This window comes from Elephantulus edwardii, unplaced genomic scaffold (assembly GCF_000299155.1).
Source record: "Elephantulus edwardii isolate Elephantulus edwardi_28Jun2011 unplaced genomic scaffold, EleEdw1.0 scaffold00043, whole genome shotgun sequence".
NCBI classification, from domain to species: domain Eukaryota; kingdom Metazoa; phylum Chordata; class Mammalia; order Macroscelidea; family Macroscelididae; genus Elephantulus; species Elephantulus edwardii.
In genome coordinates this window covers 13,898,434-13,922,768 of record NW_006399793.1, presented here as the reverse complement: position 1 = coordinate 13,922,768, position 24,335 = coordinate 13,898,434, and the positions used below count along the sequence as shown (strand labels likewise).

Below are 24,335 nucleotides of genomic sequence, written 5' to 3'. Positions count from 1 at the left end.
TAGACAACATATTGATGGATTTTGTTTTTTTATCCAATCTGCTACTCTCTTTCTCTTCAGTGGTGCGTTTAAACCATTCATGTTCAGTGTGACTATTGAAAGGTTAGGTTTTATTGCTATCATTGGAATCTTCTGTTCAACTCTTCAATATTTTTATTTATTCCGTTTGATTTGGCTTCTTGGCACACCAGTGCAATATTTAGAGTTTCTTCTGACATCCATCTTGGTCTTTTCTTCCTCCTTTATCTTTGTAATTACCTTTTGCATTCTTCCAGTATGATATTCTTTATATCTTCCCACAGCTCATCTGGTCTTCTCATTAATGTCCAAGGCTTCAAACCTGTTCCTGAGATGGTTTTGAAATTCAGATGGGATAGACTCAAGGTCAAATTTTGGTTCCTGTGGACTTGATTTAATCTTCCTCAGCTTCAGCTTGAACTTGCTTATGAGTAATTGGTGATTTGTTCCACAATCAACACCTGGCCTAGTTTTCACAGCTGATATTGAGCTTCTCCAGCGGTTCCTTCCACAGATGTAGTCGATCTGATTCCTATGCATACCATCAGGTGAAATCCACGTGTATAACCTGCATTTGTGGTTTTTTATAGCATGTATTTCAATGACTAAGTCATTGATTGTGTAAAATTCTATCATCCTATCTCCAGCTTCATTTCTGTCACCAAGTCCATGTTTCCCAACTGCTGATCCTTCTTCTCTTTTCCCAACTTTTGCATTCCTGTCACACATTAATGCATCTTGACTGCATGAAAACTCAAGCATAAAAACTATCTTGAAAAAGATCATATAGCTAATAGTTAAAGATGGAATCAGAGCCAACGAACCTGAATCTCAGTCCAGGACTCTTGCCCCTCTATCAGTTGCAGACATGTTGTTGGAGTTCATGAATCAGTTTGAATACATTTTAAATTTGCATTTTTATTTCAATAACAACATAAAACATTTTCTTTCCTCTCTCTCTGAACCATCTGCAACCTAATATGTACTTCCATATTTTTTTTTTATCCAAACAGCATGGACTGTTTCCTTGGTTAAGGCTTAGTGATAGTTGTTATTATTATGGGCTGTTAAGTTTGCTACGACTCATAGTGACACTAAGAACAACATGTCTGAACTTTGTCCTATCCTGTGCCATCCTCACAATCTCTGATATGCTTGAGTCCATTTCTACATTAGCTGTGTCCATTCATCCTACTGAGAGTCTTCCCCTCTTTCTCGAACCTTCTACCTTAGTAGCAAGGGACAGAAATACAAGTGAATCTGCCCCACAGCAATTAGCCCTGTATTCTCATTGCAATCGATTGCCTTACAAAGATATTGTATTTGTACATAAGATCATTACAAAGGCTAAAGAAGAAGAAAAGACCAAGATGGATGTCAGATGAGACTCTGAGTATTGCATTAGAGCGCTGAGAAGCCAAAGCTAAAGGAAGAAATCAAGAAATCGAAGAGCTGAACAGAAAATTTCAAAAGGCAGCTCAGGACGACAAAGCAAGATACTATAATGAAATGTGCAGAGAGCTGGAGTCAGAAAATCACAAGGGCCGGGCTCGCTCAGCGTTTCTTAAGCTGAAGGAGTTGAAAAATAAATTCAAGCCACGGGTGGCAATACTTAAAGATAGTTTGCGTAGAATGTTGAATGAACTAGAAAGTATCAAAAGAAGATGGAAGGAGTACACAGAGTCACTGTATCAGAAGGAATTGGTTGACACAGAGGAATTGCATGAAATAACATATGAGCAAGAGCCTATGGTGATGGACGAAGTTCAAGTTGCTATGAAGGAATTGGCAAAAACCAAGGCTCCAGGAGTTGATGGCATACCAATTGATTTATTTCAACAAACAGACCCTGCCCTGGATGTGCTCACTAAGCTGTGCCAGGAAATCTGGAGGACAGCCAGCTGGCCAACTGACTGGAAGAGATCGTTATTTGTTCCCCTTCCAAAGAAAGGTGATCCAACAGAGTGTGGAAATTATCGAACAATATGACATGCAAGGAAGATTCTGCTGAAAATTATCCAAAAACGTTTGGAACAATGTGTCAACAGACAACTGCCAGGCTGGATTTAGAAGAGGTCGTGGTACTAGGGATATTATAGCTAATGTTAGATGGATCTTGGCAGAAAGCAGAGAATACCAAAAGAATGTCTATCTGTGCTTCATTGGTTATGCAGAGGCTTTTGACTGTGTGGATCACAACAAGCTATGGCTGACTCTGAGAAGATTGGGAATCCCAGAACAGTTGATTGTGCTAATGCGAAACCTATACTTGGACCAAGGGGCAGTCGTCAGAACAGAGCAGGGACACACTGGATGGTTCAAAATCAAGAAAGAGGTCTGTTAGGGATGTGTTTTGTCTCCACACCTTTTCAATCTATATGCAGAACAGATCATCTGAGACGCTGGGCTGTATGAGGAGGAATGTGGCATCAGGATTGGTGGAAGAATCGTCAATAACCTGCGTTATGCAGATGACACAACCCTACTTGCTGAAACTGAGCAGGACCTAAAGCACTTGCTGCAAAAGGTCAAGGACTGCAGCCTTCAATATGGACTGAAGCTCAATATCAAGAAAACAAAGATTCTCACCACTGGGCCAATTGGCAGCATCAGTATGGATGGTGAAGAGACTGAGATAGTTAACAGTTTTAGTTTACTTGGCTCCACAGTCAACACTCTTGGTAACAGCAGCCAGGAAATCAGGAGACAAATTGCATTGGGAAAGTCAGCTGTGAGGGACCTCTCAAGAGTACTGAAGTGCAATGACGTCAGGCTGGAGACTAAGGTGCGCCTGATCCAGGCTATAGTCTTTACAATTACATGCTATGCATCAGAGAGTTGGACAGTGAATAGGGATGATAGGAAGAGAATTGATGCCTTTGAGCTGTGGTGCTGGAGAAGAGTGTTGAATATACCATGGACTGCTAGGAGAACAAACAGGTGTGTCCTGGAGAGAGTGAAGCCAGAATGTTGAGTCAAGGATTCTGAAGCTTCGTCTGACATACTTTGGGCATGTTGCAAGGAGGGCCTGGTCCTTGGAGTGGAACATCATGTTTGGGAGAGTGGAAGGATGACGCAAGAGAGGAAGACCCTCGATGAGATGGACCGATTCTGGGAGTGGAATGGTGGGAATGAATGTGTTTGAGACAGCAAGGTTGGCACAGGATAGAACAGCATTTAGGGCTCTTGTACATAGTGTCGCTATGAGTCGCAAATGAATCGATGGCACATAACAACAACATATTAAGTTTACATTGTTCAAAAGAAACAAGAAGGTAGCAAACACTCTTCCTCCACCCAGCTTCAGCAGTAATTTGGTTTACTCTGATGCCCATTTAATGCAAATATCAGTGATAGTAATGTTGTAATCCTAACTTTATCCTCAAATTAACATGACAATTTAGCTTAGTTCTCAGATAACACTAATTTAAAATGGCATCTGAAGATTATTGGTGAACAGCATTTTTATATAAATGTGGTATTTATCTAAACTCAACTAGCGAAGTGTTTGGAAGTCATCAATATTCTTTTATGCTATGTATTTGTACAAATAATTGTCTACAATAGAACTGTTAAAGCATTAAATATAGTACAGGAGATGAGACATATCTTTCTACTGTAACATCTGACATTAGAAATTTAGCTTTGGCAGAAAAATATGATCCTCCTTATAGTTTTATAGCATACTTTGGGTTTTATTAGATTCTTCGTTTTAAAATTTTCTCAGTTTAAACATTTTGTAATAGCTTTAATAAATGCTTCTTATTGGTGTCAAGTGGGAACCGACTCATAGCTGATCCCGCAGTGGGTTTTCCGAGGCTATGAATTGCAGAGGAGGAGATTGCCTGTCTTTCTTCCACAGAGCACCTGGTGAATTTGAACTCCTTACCACTAATGCTTTTCAAATCTATGCAAATTAGGCAAATATTAATGAGCTCTAGCTTTCTCCCTAATATTTTAATCTAGATCTTAAATTCCAAAGTAGTAAATTGGGGTTACTGTTCTGGTGACAACTGTATATCTCCATTAAATCATATCACTTTCTGGCCCTCAATTTTGAAGTAAATTAAGAGATTGCTGGCATCGCAAAGCCTTAAGCCTGTTGGTACCAGGTGCAGTAATTAAGTGAAGTAGGCCATCTGTAAATAATAGGGAATATTAGGGACAGTAACTCCAAAGACATCAACCATGTCTAAGATTACTTAAATTCCAAATTCTTTTTAGCAGTGCAAGGATAAAAAATAAATCTGTGGGCCAGATTCCATCTGAAAGTTGCTAGTTTGCAATTCTTGCACCAGAAAATCTTTAAAGCAGCTCCCCAAGGTCTAAAGCATTAAACGCAGTGCTTCCAATGTTAATGTAATTAATGTAAGTCTAACATCTGTATGACCAGCAAAAAAGTGAAAACAGATATTGAAGAATCTCTCTAGAATGTTTCCAGTGTTATTTATTTAGTGTTTCTAAAGTGGTTCTGCATCTTAAAAAGAGAGAGAGAAAGAGAAAGGCAAGCAAAGGACTAGGAAGTTCATGATCAAAGTGAATGAAAGGCCATACTTAACTGAAAGTGCCACCTGAAATTGGACCCCTTTCACTTCTCTAATATTGTGTGCCCAAACCAAGCCAAAGAGTCACTCAGCCTTCCACAAACAAGTTCAGCTCTGTGCCTGGGAAGATCTGCGTGTGGAAAATAATTCCATGTTTTCCCTTAAAATGTTACTAGGGAATACTTTTGATTGGTTGTGTTTCACCAATGTATTTTTACCCTCAGTGTGTTCCAGGCATTAATTACTGAGAAGAATTTCTTAATTCCAGCTAAAATGACAATATTCAATAAGGCATTTGATAGGTTTTATCATTTAGAATTTGCACTCAGAGCCTTCCAGGTGGATCCAGTTCATGGCTAACCATTGCCCCATCTCCACCCCTGGCAGTTTTCACAGGCTGTAAATCACATGGGAAGAGAGTGCTCATTTTCTCCTGCAAAGGTGCTGGGGAATTCAGACTGCTTCAGAGGTGCTTAGCAGTGCAAACCCCCTATCAACCACATCACTAGAATTTAGTTGTTTTTATTGTGTATTATAGAGTCAGAATCAACTCATAACTGACTTTCTGGTGGGTTTTCAGAAGCTGTAAATTACACAGCAGAAAATCATTCTTTTTGCCTCAGAGCCACTGGTGGATTCGAACCACATGCCTTCACGTTGGCGTTGCAACTCCTTACCACCAGGTCACCACTGGAATTTATAGGGAGAGGGTAATTGATATTTTGCAATGTTATGTTGTTGTTGATTGCCATCGAGTTTAACATGACTCATAGCAACCCTATGAACAAAAGGCCTGAAACCTTTTTCTATAGCTATCATTGTTTCTCAAAATTAACAGTTTCTAGAGGCATGTTGTTTAGGAAGTGGATGTCACTGATGCTTCCAAAACTGCTTTAAACTGAGAGCTCCACCAAACGCTGTCCATCATGGGTAACCCTTATGGCATTTGACACCCCAATGGCACAAGGTTCACCATCACAGCAACCCCAAGTTACCTCAGTACAGCGTATTGACAGAAGAGTGCTGGACCACTTAGATGAATGTTCCACCAAAATATAACAATTGACTTTTAAATACAAAGGTCTTCCCCAAGATCTTTTTTACTCTGAACAAGAGGCTTAAATAAACAACAACCAATATAGTATGTTGCTGTTATGTATCACTGATGGGTAGTATATTAGCAGAAAGAATGTGAGTAATTTATATACATTCTAATACAAGGGAGATGTTTTTTGGATATCATGCTTGGAAAGGTGGAAGGATGGCAAAAGAGAAGAAAATACGCGACGAGTTGGATTGACCCAGTAATGCACCAAGGACTTGAGAGTATCAGATATTGTGAGGATGGCATTTAATAGGACTCATGTCAGCTCTGTTATTCATAGGGTTGCACGAGTCCTACTCTACTCAAGTGCACCTAACAACAACAACAAGTACTGAGTTGACATTGTTAACAATTTCACCTTGGTACATTCCACAATCAACACTTTTGGCATCAGCAGTCTAGAAATCAAACAATGAACTACGCTAGGAAAATAGGCTGTCAGGACTTCCAGACTGCTGAAGAGTTAACAATGTCAATCTAGAGACGAAGGTGCCCCTGATCCAGGCAATGGTCTTTGCAATTACTTGCTATGCGTCAGAGAGCTAGACAATGACTAAGGATGATAGAAGAAGAATCACTGCCTTTGAGTTTGGTACTGGGAAGAGTATTGAACATACCATGAACTGTGAAGAGAACTAATAGGTATGTCTTAAAAGAGAGTGAAAGTTGTTTTTTGGAGGCAAGAATTTTGAGGCTCCATCTCACATACTTTGTGCATGTCACCAGAAGGGACCGGTCCTGGGAGAAGGACATCATGCTTGGAAGGGAGGAGAGGCAACATAGAGGAGGACCCCAGATAACATGGATTGACATAGTAACTGGGAAGTGTGTTAAAGAGGGTGACATTGGTTCAACACAGAGCAGGGTTCAAAGCTATTGTGTGTAGCGTCACTATGACTCATAGTCTACTTGATGGCACAAAATGACACTATGACAGAGAAGAGCTGCCCCATAGAGATTCCCAAGCTAATCTTTATGAGAGCCAATTTCCAGATTGCTTTCTCCTACAAAGATGCTGGGTGCGTTCAAATTGTCAACTCTTTAAACAGCCATGTGCTTGACCGTTGCACCACAAGGACTCCTTTCCCCAGATTTTGTATAGCCTCTGATTGCTTCTGCCAATAACTAGAGTGCTTTTCCTTTCTTAAATCTGATTCTTCTTCTTACTATTTGCTTCTTGTCCCAGGTAATACGCATGTTAGCTATGAGACAAAAATAAAGAAAATGTTGAACTATGGTTCAACTTCTGAAAGTCACAAATGCTAGAAAAGTAAGTGGCTGAGCCCAATTCTGAGCTCTGAGGTTTTGTTCAAAGGAGTTTAACTAAAAGCAAAACAAAAGACAATAAGTAGACAAGGTGAGAAAAAAGAAACACAAGAATCTCATGGGTACCCACCTCATTTATGATGTTACTACACCCATTCATCGAATCAACTATTTCCTATTTTAAATATATTTTACCTGTGCCTGCCACCTTTCTCTCAGTTTACTGGCCTTGCAGTCACCACATTATCTTTTGAAATTAATTGGCATTTTTAGGAAAAGAGTTTGCAAGGTGATCAGTTCCAAGAGTGGAAGGTAGCTAGCTATTATTAAACCACTGTTAGGATAAATACAGTATATAACACTTGAAACTTATAGTTTTGGGGTATTTATTTCTGACTTAGATTTATGCAGTGTACTATGAAGGTGGCCTAGGGACAAGAGGCCACATTGCCAGCCAATTCAAAGGCACATGGTTCAAGTCCACCAGCTGCTCTGTGGGAGAAAGATGGGCAATTGACTCCCATGTGATTTACTGCCTCTCTGAAACTGTCGGAGGGTCAGATATAGATTGGTTCTGACTCAGCTGTACACATCAACAACATGTACACAGTACATACTAAAGGAGCTCTAGTGGTCTAGTAGGTAAGGAGTTGTGCCGTCAACCCAAAGGCAGGCAGTTCAAATCCACCAGCTGCTCTGTGGGTGAGGTCAGTCTGATGCCATTTACTGCCTCTGAATGCGTGCTAGAGGGTCAGCTATGAGTTGATTCCAACATGACAGTACATAACAACAACAAATATTAGTAACATAATTGTTGTTGTTGATTGCCTTCAAGTCGAGCACAACTCATAGCAACCCTATGAACAAAAGGCCTGGAGCCCCTCTACAATTATCAACATTTATCCAAGTTCATAGAGTTTCCGGAGGCTTGTTGTTTAGGAACTGGATGCCACTACTGCTTCCAAATAACGTAGTATAACATTAAAATATTGAACTTCTGATATCATCAGAGTACATACTCTTATTTGCTGTTTCACAACACCCATAAATGAGTGGAAAGCACTGATTGTTGTAAAATTGGCACAAGCAAAATCCAAATTCTCAATAGTTTGCTTTCACTAGACAGTTCACATCAGTCTTTCTGTAAGCAAAACCTCACTGACCTAATTCCATAGGCCACCTAGGGTCCTCACTGCTTTATGAATATGGTAAGTAACAGCAGGTAGTAATCAAATCAGACAAGCACATTTTTTGATATCTTGCAGGAAATAAGCAATTATAACACTAAAATAACCAGAGTCTGAACTTATTGAAGAGCAGTCCATTGACATGAAAAGCATATTCTGCCAGTGGTAGAAATCGTATTTCTTTTGATTTATTTTCCATGTTGCTCTGAAAAGCCAGCGCTTCTACTGTTTGATGCAGTGAAGAAAGCCACTTGCTAATGCAAAACATTTGTTTCCAGGTGCCAGGTTGACCTGTCGGCCCTCAGTAGGGAACAGACACACAAGTTGGAGTTGCAGCTGGAAGAGGGTGAGGGACACCTGGTGCTGCTGGTCACGCTGACAGCTTCGGCCACAGTCAGTATCTCTGACCTCTCTGTCAACTCCCTGGAGGACCAGAAAGAGCGCGAGGCGATATTAAAGAGATATGTACGTATGTAGCCCTCCTTCCTCAGGGTCACAGGTGACTTGACGGGGGTGTAAATAATTTACCTGGAGTGACAGAATTACCTGGACAGTTGTCTGAAGAAAAGGCTGACAGAGGCAGAAAGTTGGGAAATGCAAATACCATGCAGACCTTTGCAGAGACCCTCCACTTAGCTGCCAAGGGTTAGAGAGTTCCAGGTCCCCGAGGTCTGTGTGAGAGCTGGGTCTAGAATTCTCAGATTCTGCCCAGAGGTTTTTACAAGCAAACTGATCACACGGGGAAGTTTCTCATAAAGAGAGTCAAGTGTTGGGCCTTTCTACAACACCATTTTAAAAATAATTTCCTTAACTCTTTGTAGTTGCACATCATTTTTCCTCCCAGGTTTGAAATGAAGTAAATGGCACAAGAGTAGTGAATAGAAAGTGTTCACAGAATGGATTTTTTTTTCCCGATTGCTTGGGATAGTCTCCCTTTGTATCTTTGATGTTTTTTTAGTTGAACATCAAATACAATGAAAAGGAAACGTCCTTACCTTTGGATGAAATGGTACGTGACAAAGTATAAGAGTGGATGGATCATTAAAAGATTCCCTTCCTCTCATTTCACCAAACCAAAATGTTCCCCACCAAATCTACCAAATCTGCTCACACAATGCCTTTTCCACCTTGTAGTTTTCTTGAATCAACAGGCAGGGGAGCTCTTACTCCACCATTCTCTGTCACGGAAGCCTCAAAAAAAGCAAAGGCCTCAGTACTCATGAAGCTGGAGAAAAAGCTTTTCCACTTAAAATTACAAAGCTTGTATTGTACCATGCTGCCAGGTGTTTAGAAGGCTCCCCTAGACACCGGGCCATGAAACCAGCCTCTGACTAACAAAGAACTGCTTAATTTTATTTTATTTTTTTTAAGATTTTTGAAATATTCCTATTTGCTGACTGACATCTTTTCAATAACTGAATTTAATAAAGATGTACCTTATCGGGCTGTGCAGATAACATGAAGTGGTGGTACTAATGCTCTACAATATTCTTCAAACAGATTAGCAGGATGTGCGCTTCAGCAAATTTATTCTGGCTATCTCCCCTGAATCAGCTGTCCGCTAATGCTTGTACAACTCATCTGCCAATGGTGTTATCATAAACAGTTTAATAGAGGTGACTTAGCCAGGCTAAAGAGTGTGTATTTTTAAACCAACTAAGTAGCTAAGGAAGAGATGGCACCTTAGAGTATATAATTGCAATTATGAAAATTCTTTTACATTTTGGTGCCCACCAAAACATATTATCATGCTGCCAGAGTGATCTTCTTGAATAAAAAAAAAAGTTTAAAGACATTAATTGGTGTATGAGGGTAAAGATTCTGCTAGGTATCACAATACTCTATTTCCCAGATTAATATTCTGATACTATCCCATATACTGCTGAGTCGGTAATTGAGAATAATCCAGTTCTTATTGATTTTTTTTTCTGGATGGATTTATTTAAATCATTTCCATTCCAAGTTGAATTTTTTTTTTTGTTTCTCTATATCTTTACAAATGTTATTATGACAATGAAATATAAAACATATTAATTCCTCAGCTTATCTGATCAACACATTAAAAATTAAATATGAATAAATAAAGAAATTGAACTTTGACTTTCAGACATAGGCCTCTAAGTCTCTCCATAGAGATGTATGTTACTTAGAAGCTACAATGCGCAGCGTAGCATATAGATTATAACATCTCACAGCTAAACAGGGACAAAGACCTATATATCTTGGGGTTTCAATGTGTTTGCTTTCTGTAATTCAGATTACAGATTATAGAAACATGAATGAGTGCAGTATTGTGTCTTCTTCTTTTAGAGAAACATAAAATGCAGGTAATTTGATAAAAGTTTCGAGAATTGGTTCTGATTTCCTATAAGAATGTGTGCATGAAGAAGTTTAGTTTTAAAGTTAGAGTTGTGGTCAGGAGAGTAAATGAATGGCTCCTACCCTTGTTTGAAACAGCCCTGGAAAACTCTCCACTGCGGTCCTTTGGCCGCTCATTGTTAACCATCGAAGCCCCACAAATTAAACAGACATTACTGTGTGAACTATTATTTGATCACCACATTCTGAAAAGATGGCTAATTCCATTTTTCTTTTTTCCTTCTCTTGGGGGGGAGGGAAGGAGGGAAGGTCAATAGGGGGCGGTTAGTAATGGGTAGTAGACCAAGAGCGATTGTATGACCTTTTCAGAACGGGTATGCTGAACCCTTGCTCCCCCTTGTCACAGTTTAAAAACCAGAGGAGCTAGTTTAGAGAAGAAGTTGTTAGCATTCCATTTTTATTATGACATTTCACAGTCATCCGATTTAATGTCCCTTGACCGGATTGTCCACCGTGAGACGATGGGCTTGAAATGTTATTTAGAGCATTGATAAAAGGTGAGCGGTTCTAAGATGACAGCGAGTCATAAGGCTGGTGGTGTGACATTAATTTTCTCCATAACAGAGATGGAATAAGACGTCACGGTGACAAGCTGTCAATCAGCTCTGGCCCCTCAGAGCATCTCTGTGCCATAGGAAGGGGTATTGCCTCTCCCATAATAGAGCTGAACGAAGATGCTCTTCCTGACAGCTGCTGCAGCCATAGAGAAAATATATTATACAGCCTTTCATTAAAAAAATAAAGAGGACTCCTCTCCAGAGCATTTCAATCTTTTCTCATCTATTGAGGGCTGAAAGGATTCATAGCAAATCAGAGATTCTTCTGCTATGGAAATTTCTGGCTTCAGAAGCCATCCAGGTTTTGAGGCCTTCAAAAATAACCATAAATAACAAGGCAGGAATACTTCCTGATGAAACAGTACTTTGAGTTACATTTCAAACTAATATGTTTAAGCTATATCCCCCACCCTTGGATTTCGTGTTATATTCTAAAGACAGCCGTGATGACATAGTGTTAAGTCTTGGACTGCTAACCAAAAGATTAGTGGTTCAAACCTATCAGCCATCCTGTGGGAAAAAGTCCAATTCTGAAGATTTCAAGCTTTGGGAACCCTGTGGACAACTGCTCTGTCCTCTAAGGTCATTACAGACTTTGACAGCAGTGGCTTGGTTATTATAATCTATATGTCATTGCCTTGAATGGTTGGAATTTGCAATAAGTGGCTGGGTGTCAGCTGACTTGAGGAAATGAAACCTTCAAATAATAATTACCATCTCCAAATGGGAAGCAGAACATCAGAGTTGAGGCATAGAAAGACAATATGTCTGTGGAATGAGGTTACTAGGATGAAATGATTCTCCAACACTGAGGACTGATGATATTTGTTTTAGCAACAATAAAAGTTGGCTTAAATTGTTCCTGAAATGAATGTACAGGCACTTTTGATAAAACGATTCTCCATCATTAGGATAGGAGACTTAACTGGTTTAGAATATTGAATAAGCTCTGAGATAAGACAAAGCTTCCCAATCTTGATCCTTAGTGCATTGGGAAGGTCACGTGCCTGCAAACCTCTGAGTGATAATACCACTGTCTAAAACCTGCACTGTAAAACTCTTTAATTTACAGGAAGCTAAATGGAGAGAAAAGTGTATTTTCACTGAACTCTGTCATCTGAGTAGTTTAAACAGATTTTGGATTATGAACAACCATTTAGAATCAATAAAAGATTAGTAAGAGTTAATCCTTGTGATAAACACTCTTCTAGAAAGTTGGGCTAGGAGATCACACATATATCTACATTTCCTCTTCTCAGTATACCAAGGTCATAACTTCACTGTAAACAATGGCCAGTCATATGGGACTGATAAAGTTCATACAGCAGTGTGCTTTCCTTGTCAGAATGGTCACATTGCTAAGAAGATGATGAGCTATTCTTTAACAATATTTGAACAGATAACTTGATTGTGTTGTACTTGCTATTCATGAAGTAGTTTAAAGATTATGACACAGAAATAATTTGGATTTACCAAGTAAAATATAGATGTTTTTATTTAAAAAAATCAACCCTGGCATGAAGTATTAAAAATACATATTAGCATTCTATAGGTTCATTCTGCTGCCTAAATATTTGTGATTTTACTTAGATTTTATAATTACTGTGTTTGTATTCCTCTTTCAATTTGTTTAAGAGTGACATATATTCAAACACTACTACTATAAATTTATGAAGTAAAAATAATATAGTTTGGATCTCACTTTTCTATCAAAATTTATGTATTTCCATTTCTATACATTTTAGAATAAAAAATACTAAGTTTAAGAAAAATTACTCATGACTTTTTAATTCTTTTAGTAATTTAATTTTTCCCAATTGTGCGTGAAAATATTCTGGATTATACATACATACATATATACATATATATATATAGAGAGAGAGAGAGAGAGAGAGTGCAAGAGAGTGCTAGCACGGGAGTAGTATCTACTTCCTAAACAACATGCCTCTAGAAACTCTATGAACTTTGATATATGTCAATAGTTATAGAAAGACATCAGGCCTTTTGTTCATAGGGTCACTATGAGTTATGCTCAACTTGAAGGCAATCATCAACAATAATATATACACAGATGTGTATATATACACATATATATACACACATACACATACACATGCATATACATATATATACCTTTCATGGAAAAGATTTATGAAACTTTGTCAGTTTCTCAAGTTAAATATTAGAAGCTAATCTTCAGATAATTTCACATTCATCCAGCACAAGAAATTTCTAAAACTCTGCAAGAGGAAAACACTAGGGGGGAAACAATTACTAGTTTTGTGTTTACTTTCTTCTTTATCCCCAAAGACTAAAGAGTGTTCTTCAACCAGAAACTTAGGATTCAGTTATTAGTCTCCAAGTCGTCCATATCCACAGATGACAGACTGACTGGAGTGCCTGATGGGAAAGTGAAAGGAAGAAATCAGAAAGACCGTATTCTGTATTACATAGTCACCATTTATTAGTGAGTTAAAGGAAGGAAATGGGCTCTTTTTTCTTTTAAAAAAATGTATGTAAATAGCAATAAACATGTACTGAAATAAGTTAGGGGTTATTTGCTGGTAGTGTATATTGAAATCCTTTGAACCATTTAAGCGACACCCTGAGACATATCATAATACTTAGTGTTTTCTCTGCATGCTGTTTGGGACCTTTTAGGACCTCACCTTCTAATACTGCTATTGGGATCTTTCAGAGTCCATTGCGGATATTTCACAACCTGAAGGATGTGGGATTTCTCCAGGTGAAAGTAATCAGAGCAGAAGGGCTGATGGCTGCTGACGTCACAGGTGAGAAATCCTGCAATTTGCTAGCATGGGTCGACCAGCGTGCAAGTTCCGCGCCATTTAATAATCTGACTGCCTTTTCACCCTATTTGGATAATTGAAGTTAATTATTTCAATATAAAGATTCAGAGTTGATCTTGCAAAGATGTGTTAATCTCCTAATTTTTATACGGTCACTCTTTTTTTTTAAAGGCAGGGTGATAGCATTAAAAATAAACAATAAAACGTAAAGCAATTTTTTTTACTGTTGCCTTTTTAAGGGTTCAATTAACAAAGTGAGATATGATAGAATTTTTTCAGATTTCACCATTTTAAAGTAATACTATTGTTTCTGAGACAGTCTCAACTTCGCTCAGATAGTATTGTAGCATCAAAACCCTTACAACACAAACATGAGAGAAATCTGTGTGCTCCGTTCACCAAAAAAGCTGAGATGTGTCACACTTGATAACTGTGGTATGTGCTCTTGGATTGTTTACCTAAAATAAATCTTTGACCAAATACCTTAGTGCTATGAAAAGAGAATTCTAGATATAAACTAAAAACATACATTTTTCTAAGTGTTTTAACTAAGAGCAGGCCTCCAAAGTTCCCGAAATTACTCTTGTCTATTTGTATACTTAGATTGAAAACTTCTTGATTCAGAGATTGCTCTCATAAGAACATATCAAGAAATAGCCTGATGATTATTATTTCATCAACATCCAGAATCAAACCTTGTTTTTTTCATTTTGCACTGATGTGACTATTCATTTATTCTTTAATTTCATAAAGGTACAGGTATATTTATACCAGTGTTTAAATGATTCATCTCAAGATGGATAGCAAATGGAGCTTATGATAATTGTTGTATACATTTATATTTACTTGAAAGAAACTATCCACGTACTACTTGCAAAAAAAATGCTTTATCTAGTTAAATGTTAGGCAACATGACCCTAGTGAACTAGATATTTGAAGGCAAGAGCTGTACCTACAAACCTTTACATAAATACTATATTTATATTTATATATTTACATTTATATATAAGTATCTATATAATTTCTGTAATTTACTAAACAGATTCAAAACTAGACTAATGGTAGAATGCCTTAAAATTAAAGCAGTAGATCTTTGCACTGAAAAGACAACATTCTTTAATTTTCATATCTGAGTGTTATCAGGTGATCGACTATATTGTGTGATGAAAATAAAAATGTTTGAAGTGGTTAATTAAAAGTAGCAGACTTTTGTACCAAAAGAACAGCATACATTAATTTTAATATTTGAGTATTATTATGTGGTTATATTATGTAATAAAAATAAAAATGTTGAGAGTATACAGTTTCTATCAAGAGATGATTATCAACTCATTTAATATCAAGAAAGTAATAAAAACTGTCATTCATTTAAATATTCATTTAAAATAAGTATCCCTGAAAATGATGGGAGAGAGGATCGTTTGTAATCTTTATGCAATATTCTGACTTGAATTTTTAAATAAATAGTTTTAGATTTGTTCATTTCTTCTTTTTTTTAAGAAAAATAGTTCTGGTATGCTTATAAGCAAATTATCCTAAGCATAATAATTTCTTCTTTAAAAACATAACTATCTACTACTTCAACAGCTTAGATACCTGCCCATTACACAAGTTGAATGCAATTATAGAAGTTTTTCTTCTCTTGGAGACAAGCTGTCATTGCTTTTAAAACTTCATGAATATGCAAACTATGTTAACCCAGTTGGCCTGTATGCCACCATGGAAGTTAAAGTACATGTTCTTTCAAAGCTTGGGAAAAATAGAGATATTTCTTTCCTAATGGATCTATGTAAATTAATGTGAGTAACAATAGATTTTTCCCTAGAGATACAAGAAGACATAATTTTTATTTGAGAAACTGAATATTAATTTGGGAATACTAAATAAGAAATTCTCCTATTTTTTGTCCTTGAGTTTTAGGGACATAAATCTAATGAGTCTTAATTCTGAGCTGACCTTATAATCTAATGTTCTCAGAATTGAACAAGAGAGATGTTGAACTATTCAGGAACAAGGGAATAATTCAGTCTTTGACCTTGCCCACTCTTGGACCTTTTGCGGTCTTTATGACATTTGTTATGATGGCAAAAAATTGAGGATCCCATCTTTAACTCAGAAATGTCTGAATATTCCCCTATTTTTTAAAATGGGGTACAAATAAGCTCACTCTAAATGTATCTCTTCCTTAGTCAAAGAAGATCACCAAAACATGATGTATCTGTGGATAACAATAAAGTGTCACAAGATTTTAAGTAACAGTTTAAAAAGAGAGAATGGAGCTAATAATAAACTGTCTTCTCATCTTCAAATTCGTATCCATCCACTCAAGAGTGTTGTGAATGGAGTAGGATATTTTAAATCACTAATGATTCTCGGCCTCACCTAGAATATTTTCTGCTCTGGTAAAAAAAGGTGGTTATTACTAGAAAATATTTGGTTTACTCTAGTTAACTTTTACCCAGACAGGTTTAAACCAACTCTGTTCAATTTTAAAAATATTGTTAGATCTAAACATTAATAAGTTAAACTTCCACACAGTTTAAGCTGAAATTTTGAAATTATAACATCTCATCATTAAACATCACCATAAGAGAGATTCCATAATCTTTTAAGTAACCATCAATCTTACTGCAGTTATAAAGAATTTTCTCTTTCAAAATGTAAAATTTTTCTTTTGTTACAACACATTCATTGAGAAACATTGTGATACTGTATTAACTCTGTGTGAATAAAGAGCAATTGAGACTCTCTTTGAATGAGTGAGTATAAAGCACAAATTACTTTTTAATGAAACCCTCAATTCTTTCTTTTTCCACAAAAAGCCTATAGCCTTGTTCAGCTGAACACTACTACAGTAGGTCACTTCAGTTAAGCCCCTAATAAACTGTTGATAGTCGAGGGTAGTTTTTTCTTCTGTCTCAATAGACCAGTGTTGGACAGTGCACTTCAAATCATTAAGGTTAATACAGATTTTAAAAAGAGATTAACTCTGGTGGTTAAGGCCTCAATTTACAACTCCCACACATACACACGCATTGAAGGAGCCACAAGAGTGGATTGAAATTTCAGTCAAATTGTGGGCAGCCTTTCACAGCCTGAGAAAGTGGCACTCTGCTTTCAAAAGTTGGTCAGCAAAAATTTTCATGAGAGAAAAAGCTGGCATAATGGAGAAATACTGCTCTGTACAACTTACTTACCTGTCGACTAACCAGTGAAAAGGTTAATGCTTCTCTGCACTGTCAAAGCAACGCCTAGATATTGGCCTTGTGTACGCTGGACTCCATTATCTCTACCACTAACTGTTGAGCTGGGCAGATTGTGAGGAGAGACCGAAGAGAAAGAAATTTTTATTTTTGTGATGGGCAACAGTTCATGTTGGAAATTGGCTTTTCTGGCTCCTCATTATCGCCTTCTTTGGGCCAGGCCTGATTTCTGCTTTCAACAGAACATGTAAAAAGTCTTCTATCTTGAGGGAGGCTATTTTGCGCAGTATTTAGGCCTGGTCTACTGGTTCTTTCAAGTTCTAAGAAGATAAAGATTCTTTGCCTGGCCCCTCCCCTTCATTTTCCCCTAGTTGTTTTTTTGAGAGGGAAATTTTGTGGGGGAGGGGCTTGTGTTTTGGTTTGTTTGGAGTTTGGTTTTGTTTTGGGGGATATTCCCCCCCCCCTTTGGTTGGTTTCTGATCTCCCAGGAAGAGGTCATGGCCTCCTTGGGGACACCAGCCTCTGTGTTTCAGAAAAGCGAAATGGGAGAACTGTGAAACCTTTCCAAAGATGCCCTGCCTACTCACTGTATTCAAAGGTACACTCATATAAAACTTCTCCACCTAGGTGACTTGATCTCTTACACTAATGCACCATCTCTTTCAGAAAAAGAGGGAGAGAGGGAGAATTTTGCAATTAACAGACGCTTGTCACTGACACAATCCCATTAAATGAGCATATCTTTTTCTAACATGAAGCTCTGCCTACAGATTTGCCACTCCTCAGCCCCACAGTCTGGAAGCCTACTAGTTATTAAGAGAGCTGTTTACTACCCCTTTATTTGCATAGACTTTCCCCATGTTTTTCTTCAGGAAAACTGTCTTCATTGTTGGAAAATATTTAAGTAACAAAACAGCAGAAAAAGACATGCTACAGTTTTTTTATCAGCTTCCGTGAGAGTCTTATTATCTTAAGAAATAACAGTTAGCAGCTCAGATTCATTAGCAGAGCTAAATTTAAGCCCCATTTGACAAGCTGCCTAGAAAACATTTTGTTTTGCTGTCTGTGGGCTTTAATTAAGATGTGTTCAATTTCAATCCTCTTCAGTCTACCCCCCCCTCCCCACTTGCTGTGTCACAGACCGGCGATCAGACACTTTTAGACGGTCCGGCCCATGACTTTGACCTTCTGCGCAGTCCGGCGTTCCCTGGGGAACCGTTCAACTCATGAGGTCTGATTTCACACTTCCAGGATGCCTCAGCTCTCTTAACAATGACAGGGAGACAAAGCCCTTTAGAGCAGGCCGCATGGGGACTTGTTTAAATTGGAAACCAGAGAGGAGTCAAGGAACAAGGTTATGGGCTACAGAATAGTGCTTTTAATAAAGAGCTCACAGCTCTGGCTCAGCTCAAAGAGGTCTACCTCTGTACAATTAATTGAGCCATTTATCTGGAGCATCTTAGGCCTCTACTTTCTCACAGAATTGCGTGGTAAATATCAGCTAAGAAGCAAATGAGATATGCATGAAATGAATTTTAACACTTTGATTACTGTGCCTCCAGTCTTCATTAAAAGTAAATTTATTTGTATTTCTGACCTCATTATCAGTAGGCTGCCTGCATTTTTATTGGTTCCTGTGATTTCCAGCTTGAGTGTGTCATGTAGGTATATTTTATACAGAGATTGGGATTTATTATTCTTGGTATTTTTCCCTGAACATTACTCGACTAGTCAGAGAGAAAATGAAAAGGCAGCTGAACAGAAAAAGGTGAATCTGTTCTTTTAAAGTTTTATATACAGCTAGAGAAAAACAAGTCCAAATATATAATACAGACAAGATACTGTCATTTTTAAAAATTAGCTTTTAGTGGCTTCCTCTAAAAAAATTAAGATGTGTGCTGTGGTTGTTTTGAGTAGTCTTTGAAATAGAATATTTCTATTGGCAATAGTAGTAAAATTGCATCTTTTAAAGAATTACAATTGTTTTAATGTTTAATAGCATGTGTATTTAATTGTCATCATCACACTTAATAACGTTGAAGATAGCTAATAGATGCCATTTTTATTATTATTTAAAACTTACACTGGAAGAAGAGAAAATATATATTCTTTAAATGCTACACAATTTCATAGAAAGATTGACATAAAACAATTTTTCATATATTTAGACTTTCAAGGGTAAAATACCAAATAAAATTATGTCCAGATGTCATTCTTAATTTCTTAACTCCTAATTATCTCGATACTTTAAAATGGTATGGCCTCGTCATCATTCATTAATGGACAAATGGATAAACAAATTATAGGACGTAAACACAATGTAATACTATGCAGCATTAAAGAATAAGAATGAATCTTTTAAAAAATATATGACTTCAATCAAGTCATAACTCTTATACGTAATATATTTTAAAATTTTCCAAGTATGTATTTATTTCTGCTATCTAACAGTATTTATTATTCCTATTTACTATTTAATGACTAAGCTTACATAAGATTATTAATAATTTAGTATACTTTTGAAGAAATCTTACTTGATTTCTAATTAATCTAAAATATCCAGTATCTGAAATTCATGCCTTGATAAATGCTGAGTATAGTGAGCAATATTATATGCACACATGTTAAATCACATGTTAAGTATCTTAAGACTGTATAAATCTCTTCTTTAAGAATAAAGTCAAACAAAGGCATCAGGAGAAAAGAAACAAACAGATTGCTCTTCATTGTTTTGTGGGAGAAGAGCTCACATGGGGAGGAAAGTTACAGTCTTTTAGTCATTCCATTTAAAAGCACTAAATCAGATTGTAATTCTAGAAATGCAAAAATGTCCTTCTAAAACCAAATGGTTGATATCAATATTTGTGAAAAGAGGGATGAAAATGATAATTTAGCAGAAATGCTGCCAAGGTCTGAGTCTGAACCAGTGTTTTTATGGGAATTACAGAAATAGTGTGTGATTCATATGCATGTCACATGATCAGAAGATACTGCTTGGGAAGAATAGGTGGAATGACAATAGAGATTAATAATTGGGTTTGATATGCTCCAGAGGTGAAGGACTAGGAGCTGAGAAAATGGTGGTCCCACTATCAATGGGAAATGAGGGAAAGAGAAATACTATAAAATAATTAATTGAGTTCTGTGGAACTAAGATTACGAAGTGATCCTTTGAGTAAAGAAATAGAGAATTGCTGATTTGCCTTGAAGGACTAACTCCAGCTTTTCACTCAGTGCTTGAAAAAAATGCTTCCAGATGCTTGAAACATTGTTTAAAATTAAGCTGTTATTTATATTTTGTTGCATTTCAGTACGGTTGTGTAAATAAGCAATTCATTTTCTGCAAGAATGGATCAGGAAAATGCTGCAGAGATGTGGGTTTTAACTAGGCTTTTGTAAAAATCTTACTGCAAGGTAATTTGCTTTATGTGATAGTATTATAAATGGAATCTCCTAGAACAAAAGGTTATGGTGCTGAGCTGATAACCAGAAGGTTGGGGGTTCAGATCTGTACAATTGCTTCTCAGAAAATTCATTTCTAAAAATTCATCCATTGACTACATTGTGGAGCGCAAGCTCTACTCTGACAAAAATAGGGTCCCTGTTGGTTGGAATTATGTTGAGGCAATTGGCTCTTGTTAGTTAGGCTGTATTAGTATGGTCTTCGCCCACTCAGTGCCTTTGGGTCAGAACTGACTCATAACTAACCCTCCTGAAGTTTCCTGAACCTATGCAAAGGAGAAGATTTCCTGTATTTCTCCGTGAAGACACTCGTGAGTTCAAACCTCACAGAGAGCTGCCATCTTTGGGTTAGCAATGCAGCTTCCCATGGACTGCCGCACTGGAGTGAGCACTCAAGACCGAGGAATGAATATAAAAGGAGTCATCTCAATAATGGTCCCACGTGGAAGAAATTAGGACTACCTTCTTCAACGCATTTATGGATTTTGAGGAGATAATGATACTGCTTCAATGTTAAGACTGTTAGGAGGGACGGTTAGTGTTTTTCCATAAGACAAAAAAAAAAAAAAAAAAAAGATTAAAAAAATGAGCGAAAGGGATGAAGGGTGGAAATAAAAATTGGCTTGGTTTAACAAGATGACCATTAAAGGTACGTATTGATCCATCCTGGATCCACATGAGGACCCCCTGGGTTAACAGTGTACAAAAGAAGGAAATGACTAGAATTTGCATTGAATTTAAGCCTCAGGAGAGTGAACTGGGACTCACACCAGTGTGGTTGGCATTGAAAACAGTGAAATGCTCATCAACTTGGAAGGAAGGACCTGTAAAAAGAAATATGTTGGTAGAAATAGGTGACTTTTTCTGTCAAAAATTAAAAATCTGTCACAGGGATGATGTGGGTAGGAACTAACAAAGGGGTGCATAACAGTTAAAAGTTCAAATCCAGAAAACAAGTTCCCTTCTAGCAAGTTTAATCACAAAGTGTGTATTCTACTGTATTAAATGGACTACAGAATACTTGATGTTGTTGTTGTTGTGTACTATCGAGTCTGAACCAGTCCATGGCTGACTCTGCAGCAAGTTTTCAGACAATAAATCACATGGGAGGAGACTGCCTTTCTCCTGCCGAGCAACTTGTGAGTTTAAACTGCATAGCTTTCACCTTGGCAGCACAATCCTTACCACTAAGCCACTAGAGCTTCCTGAAGCCAGAGAAAGGCCGTATAAACTCACCCCTCTGCCTTTCGGTTTATTCCAGCAGACAGTGACCATGTAGGACAGAGTAGGTCTGCTCTGTAGGGTCCCAAGGCTGTGGATTTGAACCACAAACCCTTCGGTGTGCAGTCCAGTATTTAATTTACTACACCACTGGGACTCCTGGGTAGTGTAAACCTAAACCAAACTCACTAATGTCCTGTCGGTCCAACTCATGGCAACTCTCCAACAGGTTTCTGAGGCCCTCTGTAGTAACATGAGGGAATTGCCTACCTTGTCTTTCTTTAAGCAGAGATGCTGGTGATTTGAACCTTTTAGTTAGCAGTCCAATATGTAACGCACTATACAACGAAAAAATAAATCAAGTGTTATCGAGTTTTGAGTCATGTTGTTGTCATGTGCCATTGAGTCAGCTGCGACTCATAGTGATCCTCTGTACAATAGCTCTGAAGCCTGCCCTGTCCTGAACCAGTCTCATTGACTCCAATACATCGATCCCCATTCTCCCAGTTACTGTATCAATCCATCTCATCAAGGGTCTTCTTCTCAGGTACTATCCCTCCATCTCTCCAAGCATGATATCCTTCTCCAATGACTGGTCCCTCTGGCCCCATGCCCAAAGTATGTAAGACGGAGCTTTGAAATCCTACTGCACAAGGAGAAACTTGGTTTCAACCTCTCCAAGACAGACCTATTTGTTTTCTAGGCAGTCCATGGTATGTTCAAGACTCTGCTCCAGTACCACAACTGAAAGGCATCAATTCTGCTTCTATCATCTTTAGTCATATTCTAGCTTTCTGATGCATAGCAAGTAATTACGAAGTAATTATGAGCTGGATCAGGTGCACCTTAGTCTCTAGACTGACATCGTTGCTTCTCAGTACTCTGGAAAGGTCCCTGCCAGCAGAGTTATAGCAAGCCTATCAGGTTTCCAAGTCTATACATCTTCATGGGAGGAACTTGCTCATCTGAATAACACAGCTGTGTGGCTTTGAACTCTTGACATTTTGGTTAGCAACCTGATCTGGTACATACTTCACCAGGGCTCCCTTGTTGTTATAGTTAGGTGCTGTCAAGTCTAGCACAACTCATAGCAACCCTATGAAAAAAAGATCCGAACCTTTTCTGTACCGTCCTCACAATTCCCAACACACAAGAGCCCATTGCAGTAGGTCTTCCTCTCCTTTTCTGACCCTCTACCTTTTCAAGCATCTTTTCCAAAGACTAGCCCCTCCTAATAACATGCTCAAAGCATGTGTGGTGAAGCCTCCTCATTCTTGCCTCTGAAGAGCACTCTGGCTGCACTCTCTCCAAGACATATTTGTTCTTTTGACCATCCATGGGATGTTCCGTGCTCTTCTCCAACACCACAGCTCAAAGGCATCAATTCTTCCTCCTGTCATCCTTATTTATTGTCCAGCTCTCAGATGCATAACAAGTGATCTGAAAGACCATGGCCTGAATCAGACACACCTTAGTCTTCAAATTGACACAATTATTCCTCCTTAATTTGGAAAGGTACCTAACTGCCAACTTTCCCAGTGCAGGGCTTCTTTAGATGGTATAAACTCTACTCTACTCGTTGTCATTGAGTCAGAACCAGCTCATAGCGACCCTCACTTGAGTTTCCAAAGTTATAAATCACGCAGGAGGAGATTGCCTATCTTTCTTCCTTGGAGGATGAGGTGGATTCAAACCACCACAGATGCACAGCCTTCTGGCTAGAGCACAGCTCTCTATGGACTGCACCACCAGAGCCTCAGTTAGGTTGTGTAAAGATATCTGTAAATAACTTTCCCATTAATCAAAACAACAGTCACATAGCAGAAGCAAGGAGCTGCCGCTCCTGCTACACTAACACGTGGGCAGATAGCATGACAACTTACTTCTGCTTATACTCTGCACCAGTCAAATGAACACGTTCTCTGACTTACTTGGGTTGTAGTTTCAAATCTTGGGCAAGCACATCCCTTTTTGTGGTTAGGTGCTGTCAAGTGGGCTTTCATAACAACCTTATGTACAAGAGAAGGACACCCTGCTGGTCCTATGCCATCCTCCCTATCAGTCCTATGCTGCAGCCTACGGAGGTAGCCACTGTTTCAGTCTTTCTCATTGAGGTTCTTCCCCCTTTTCACTGACCCTCTTCTTTTCCAGGGAATGGCCGCTCCTGATATTATATCCAAAGCATGTTAGAAAAAAATCTGGTCATCCTCATATCCAAGGAGCACTCCACTGTTCTTCCAAGACCGTGCATAGTATATTCCCGATTTTTCATCAGCTCCAAGACATCAGTAGTTCTTCAATCTTTCTTTCTCACATTTCAATTTTTGGACAATGATTGCAAAAGTAACTCCTCTTGAATTTTTTTTTTTTGTTCTTGGCCTGTTGGTCATCTGATTTCCTAATTAAAAATGGCCAACATCAGTTTGTTTCAGCTCACTGTTGCTGTTGTTAGATGCCATTCAGGTGAGTATGATGCATTGTTGTTGTTGGTATGTGCCGTCAAGTTGTTTGTGACTCATAGTGACCCTATGTACAACAGCCCTAAACCCTGCTCTATCCTGTGCCAATCTCATTGCCTCTGAC

General features: G+C 38.1%; 1 protein-coding gene across 2 annotated transcripts in view; it reads left to right on the top strand.

The window, feature by feature from the left end:
• Positions 1 to 24,335, top strand: part of MCTP1 (multiple C2 domains, transmembrane 1) — a 906,633-nt gene that overhangs the window by 615,549 nt on the left and 266,749 nt on the right. For both annotated transcript variants that reach the window (XM_006885367.1, XM_006885366.1), the window contains 2 exons: positions 8,399 to 8,585; positions 13,755 to 13,848. In XM_006885367.1, coding sequence (XP_006885429.1) covers positions 8,399 to 8,585; positions 13,755 to 13,848 — 281 coding nt within the window. The remainder of the gene's footprint in view (positions 1 to 8,398; positions 8,586 to 13,754; positions 13,849 to 24,335) is intronic.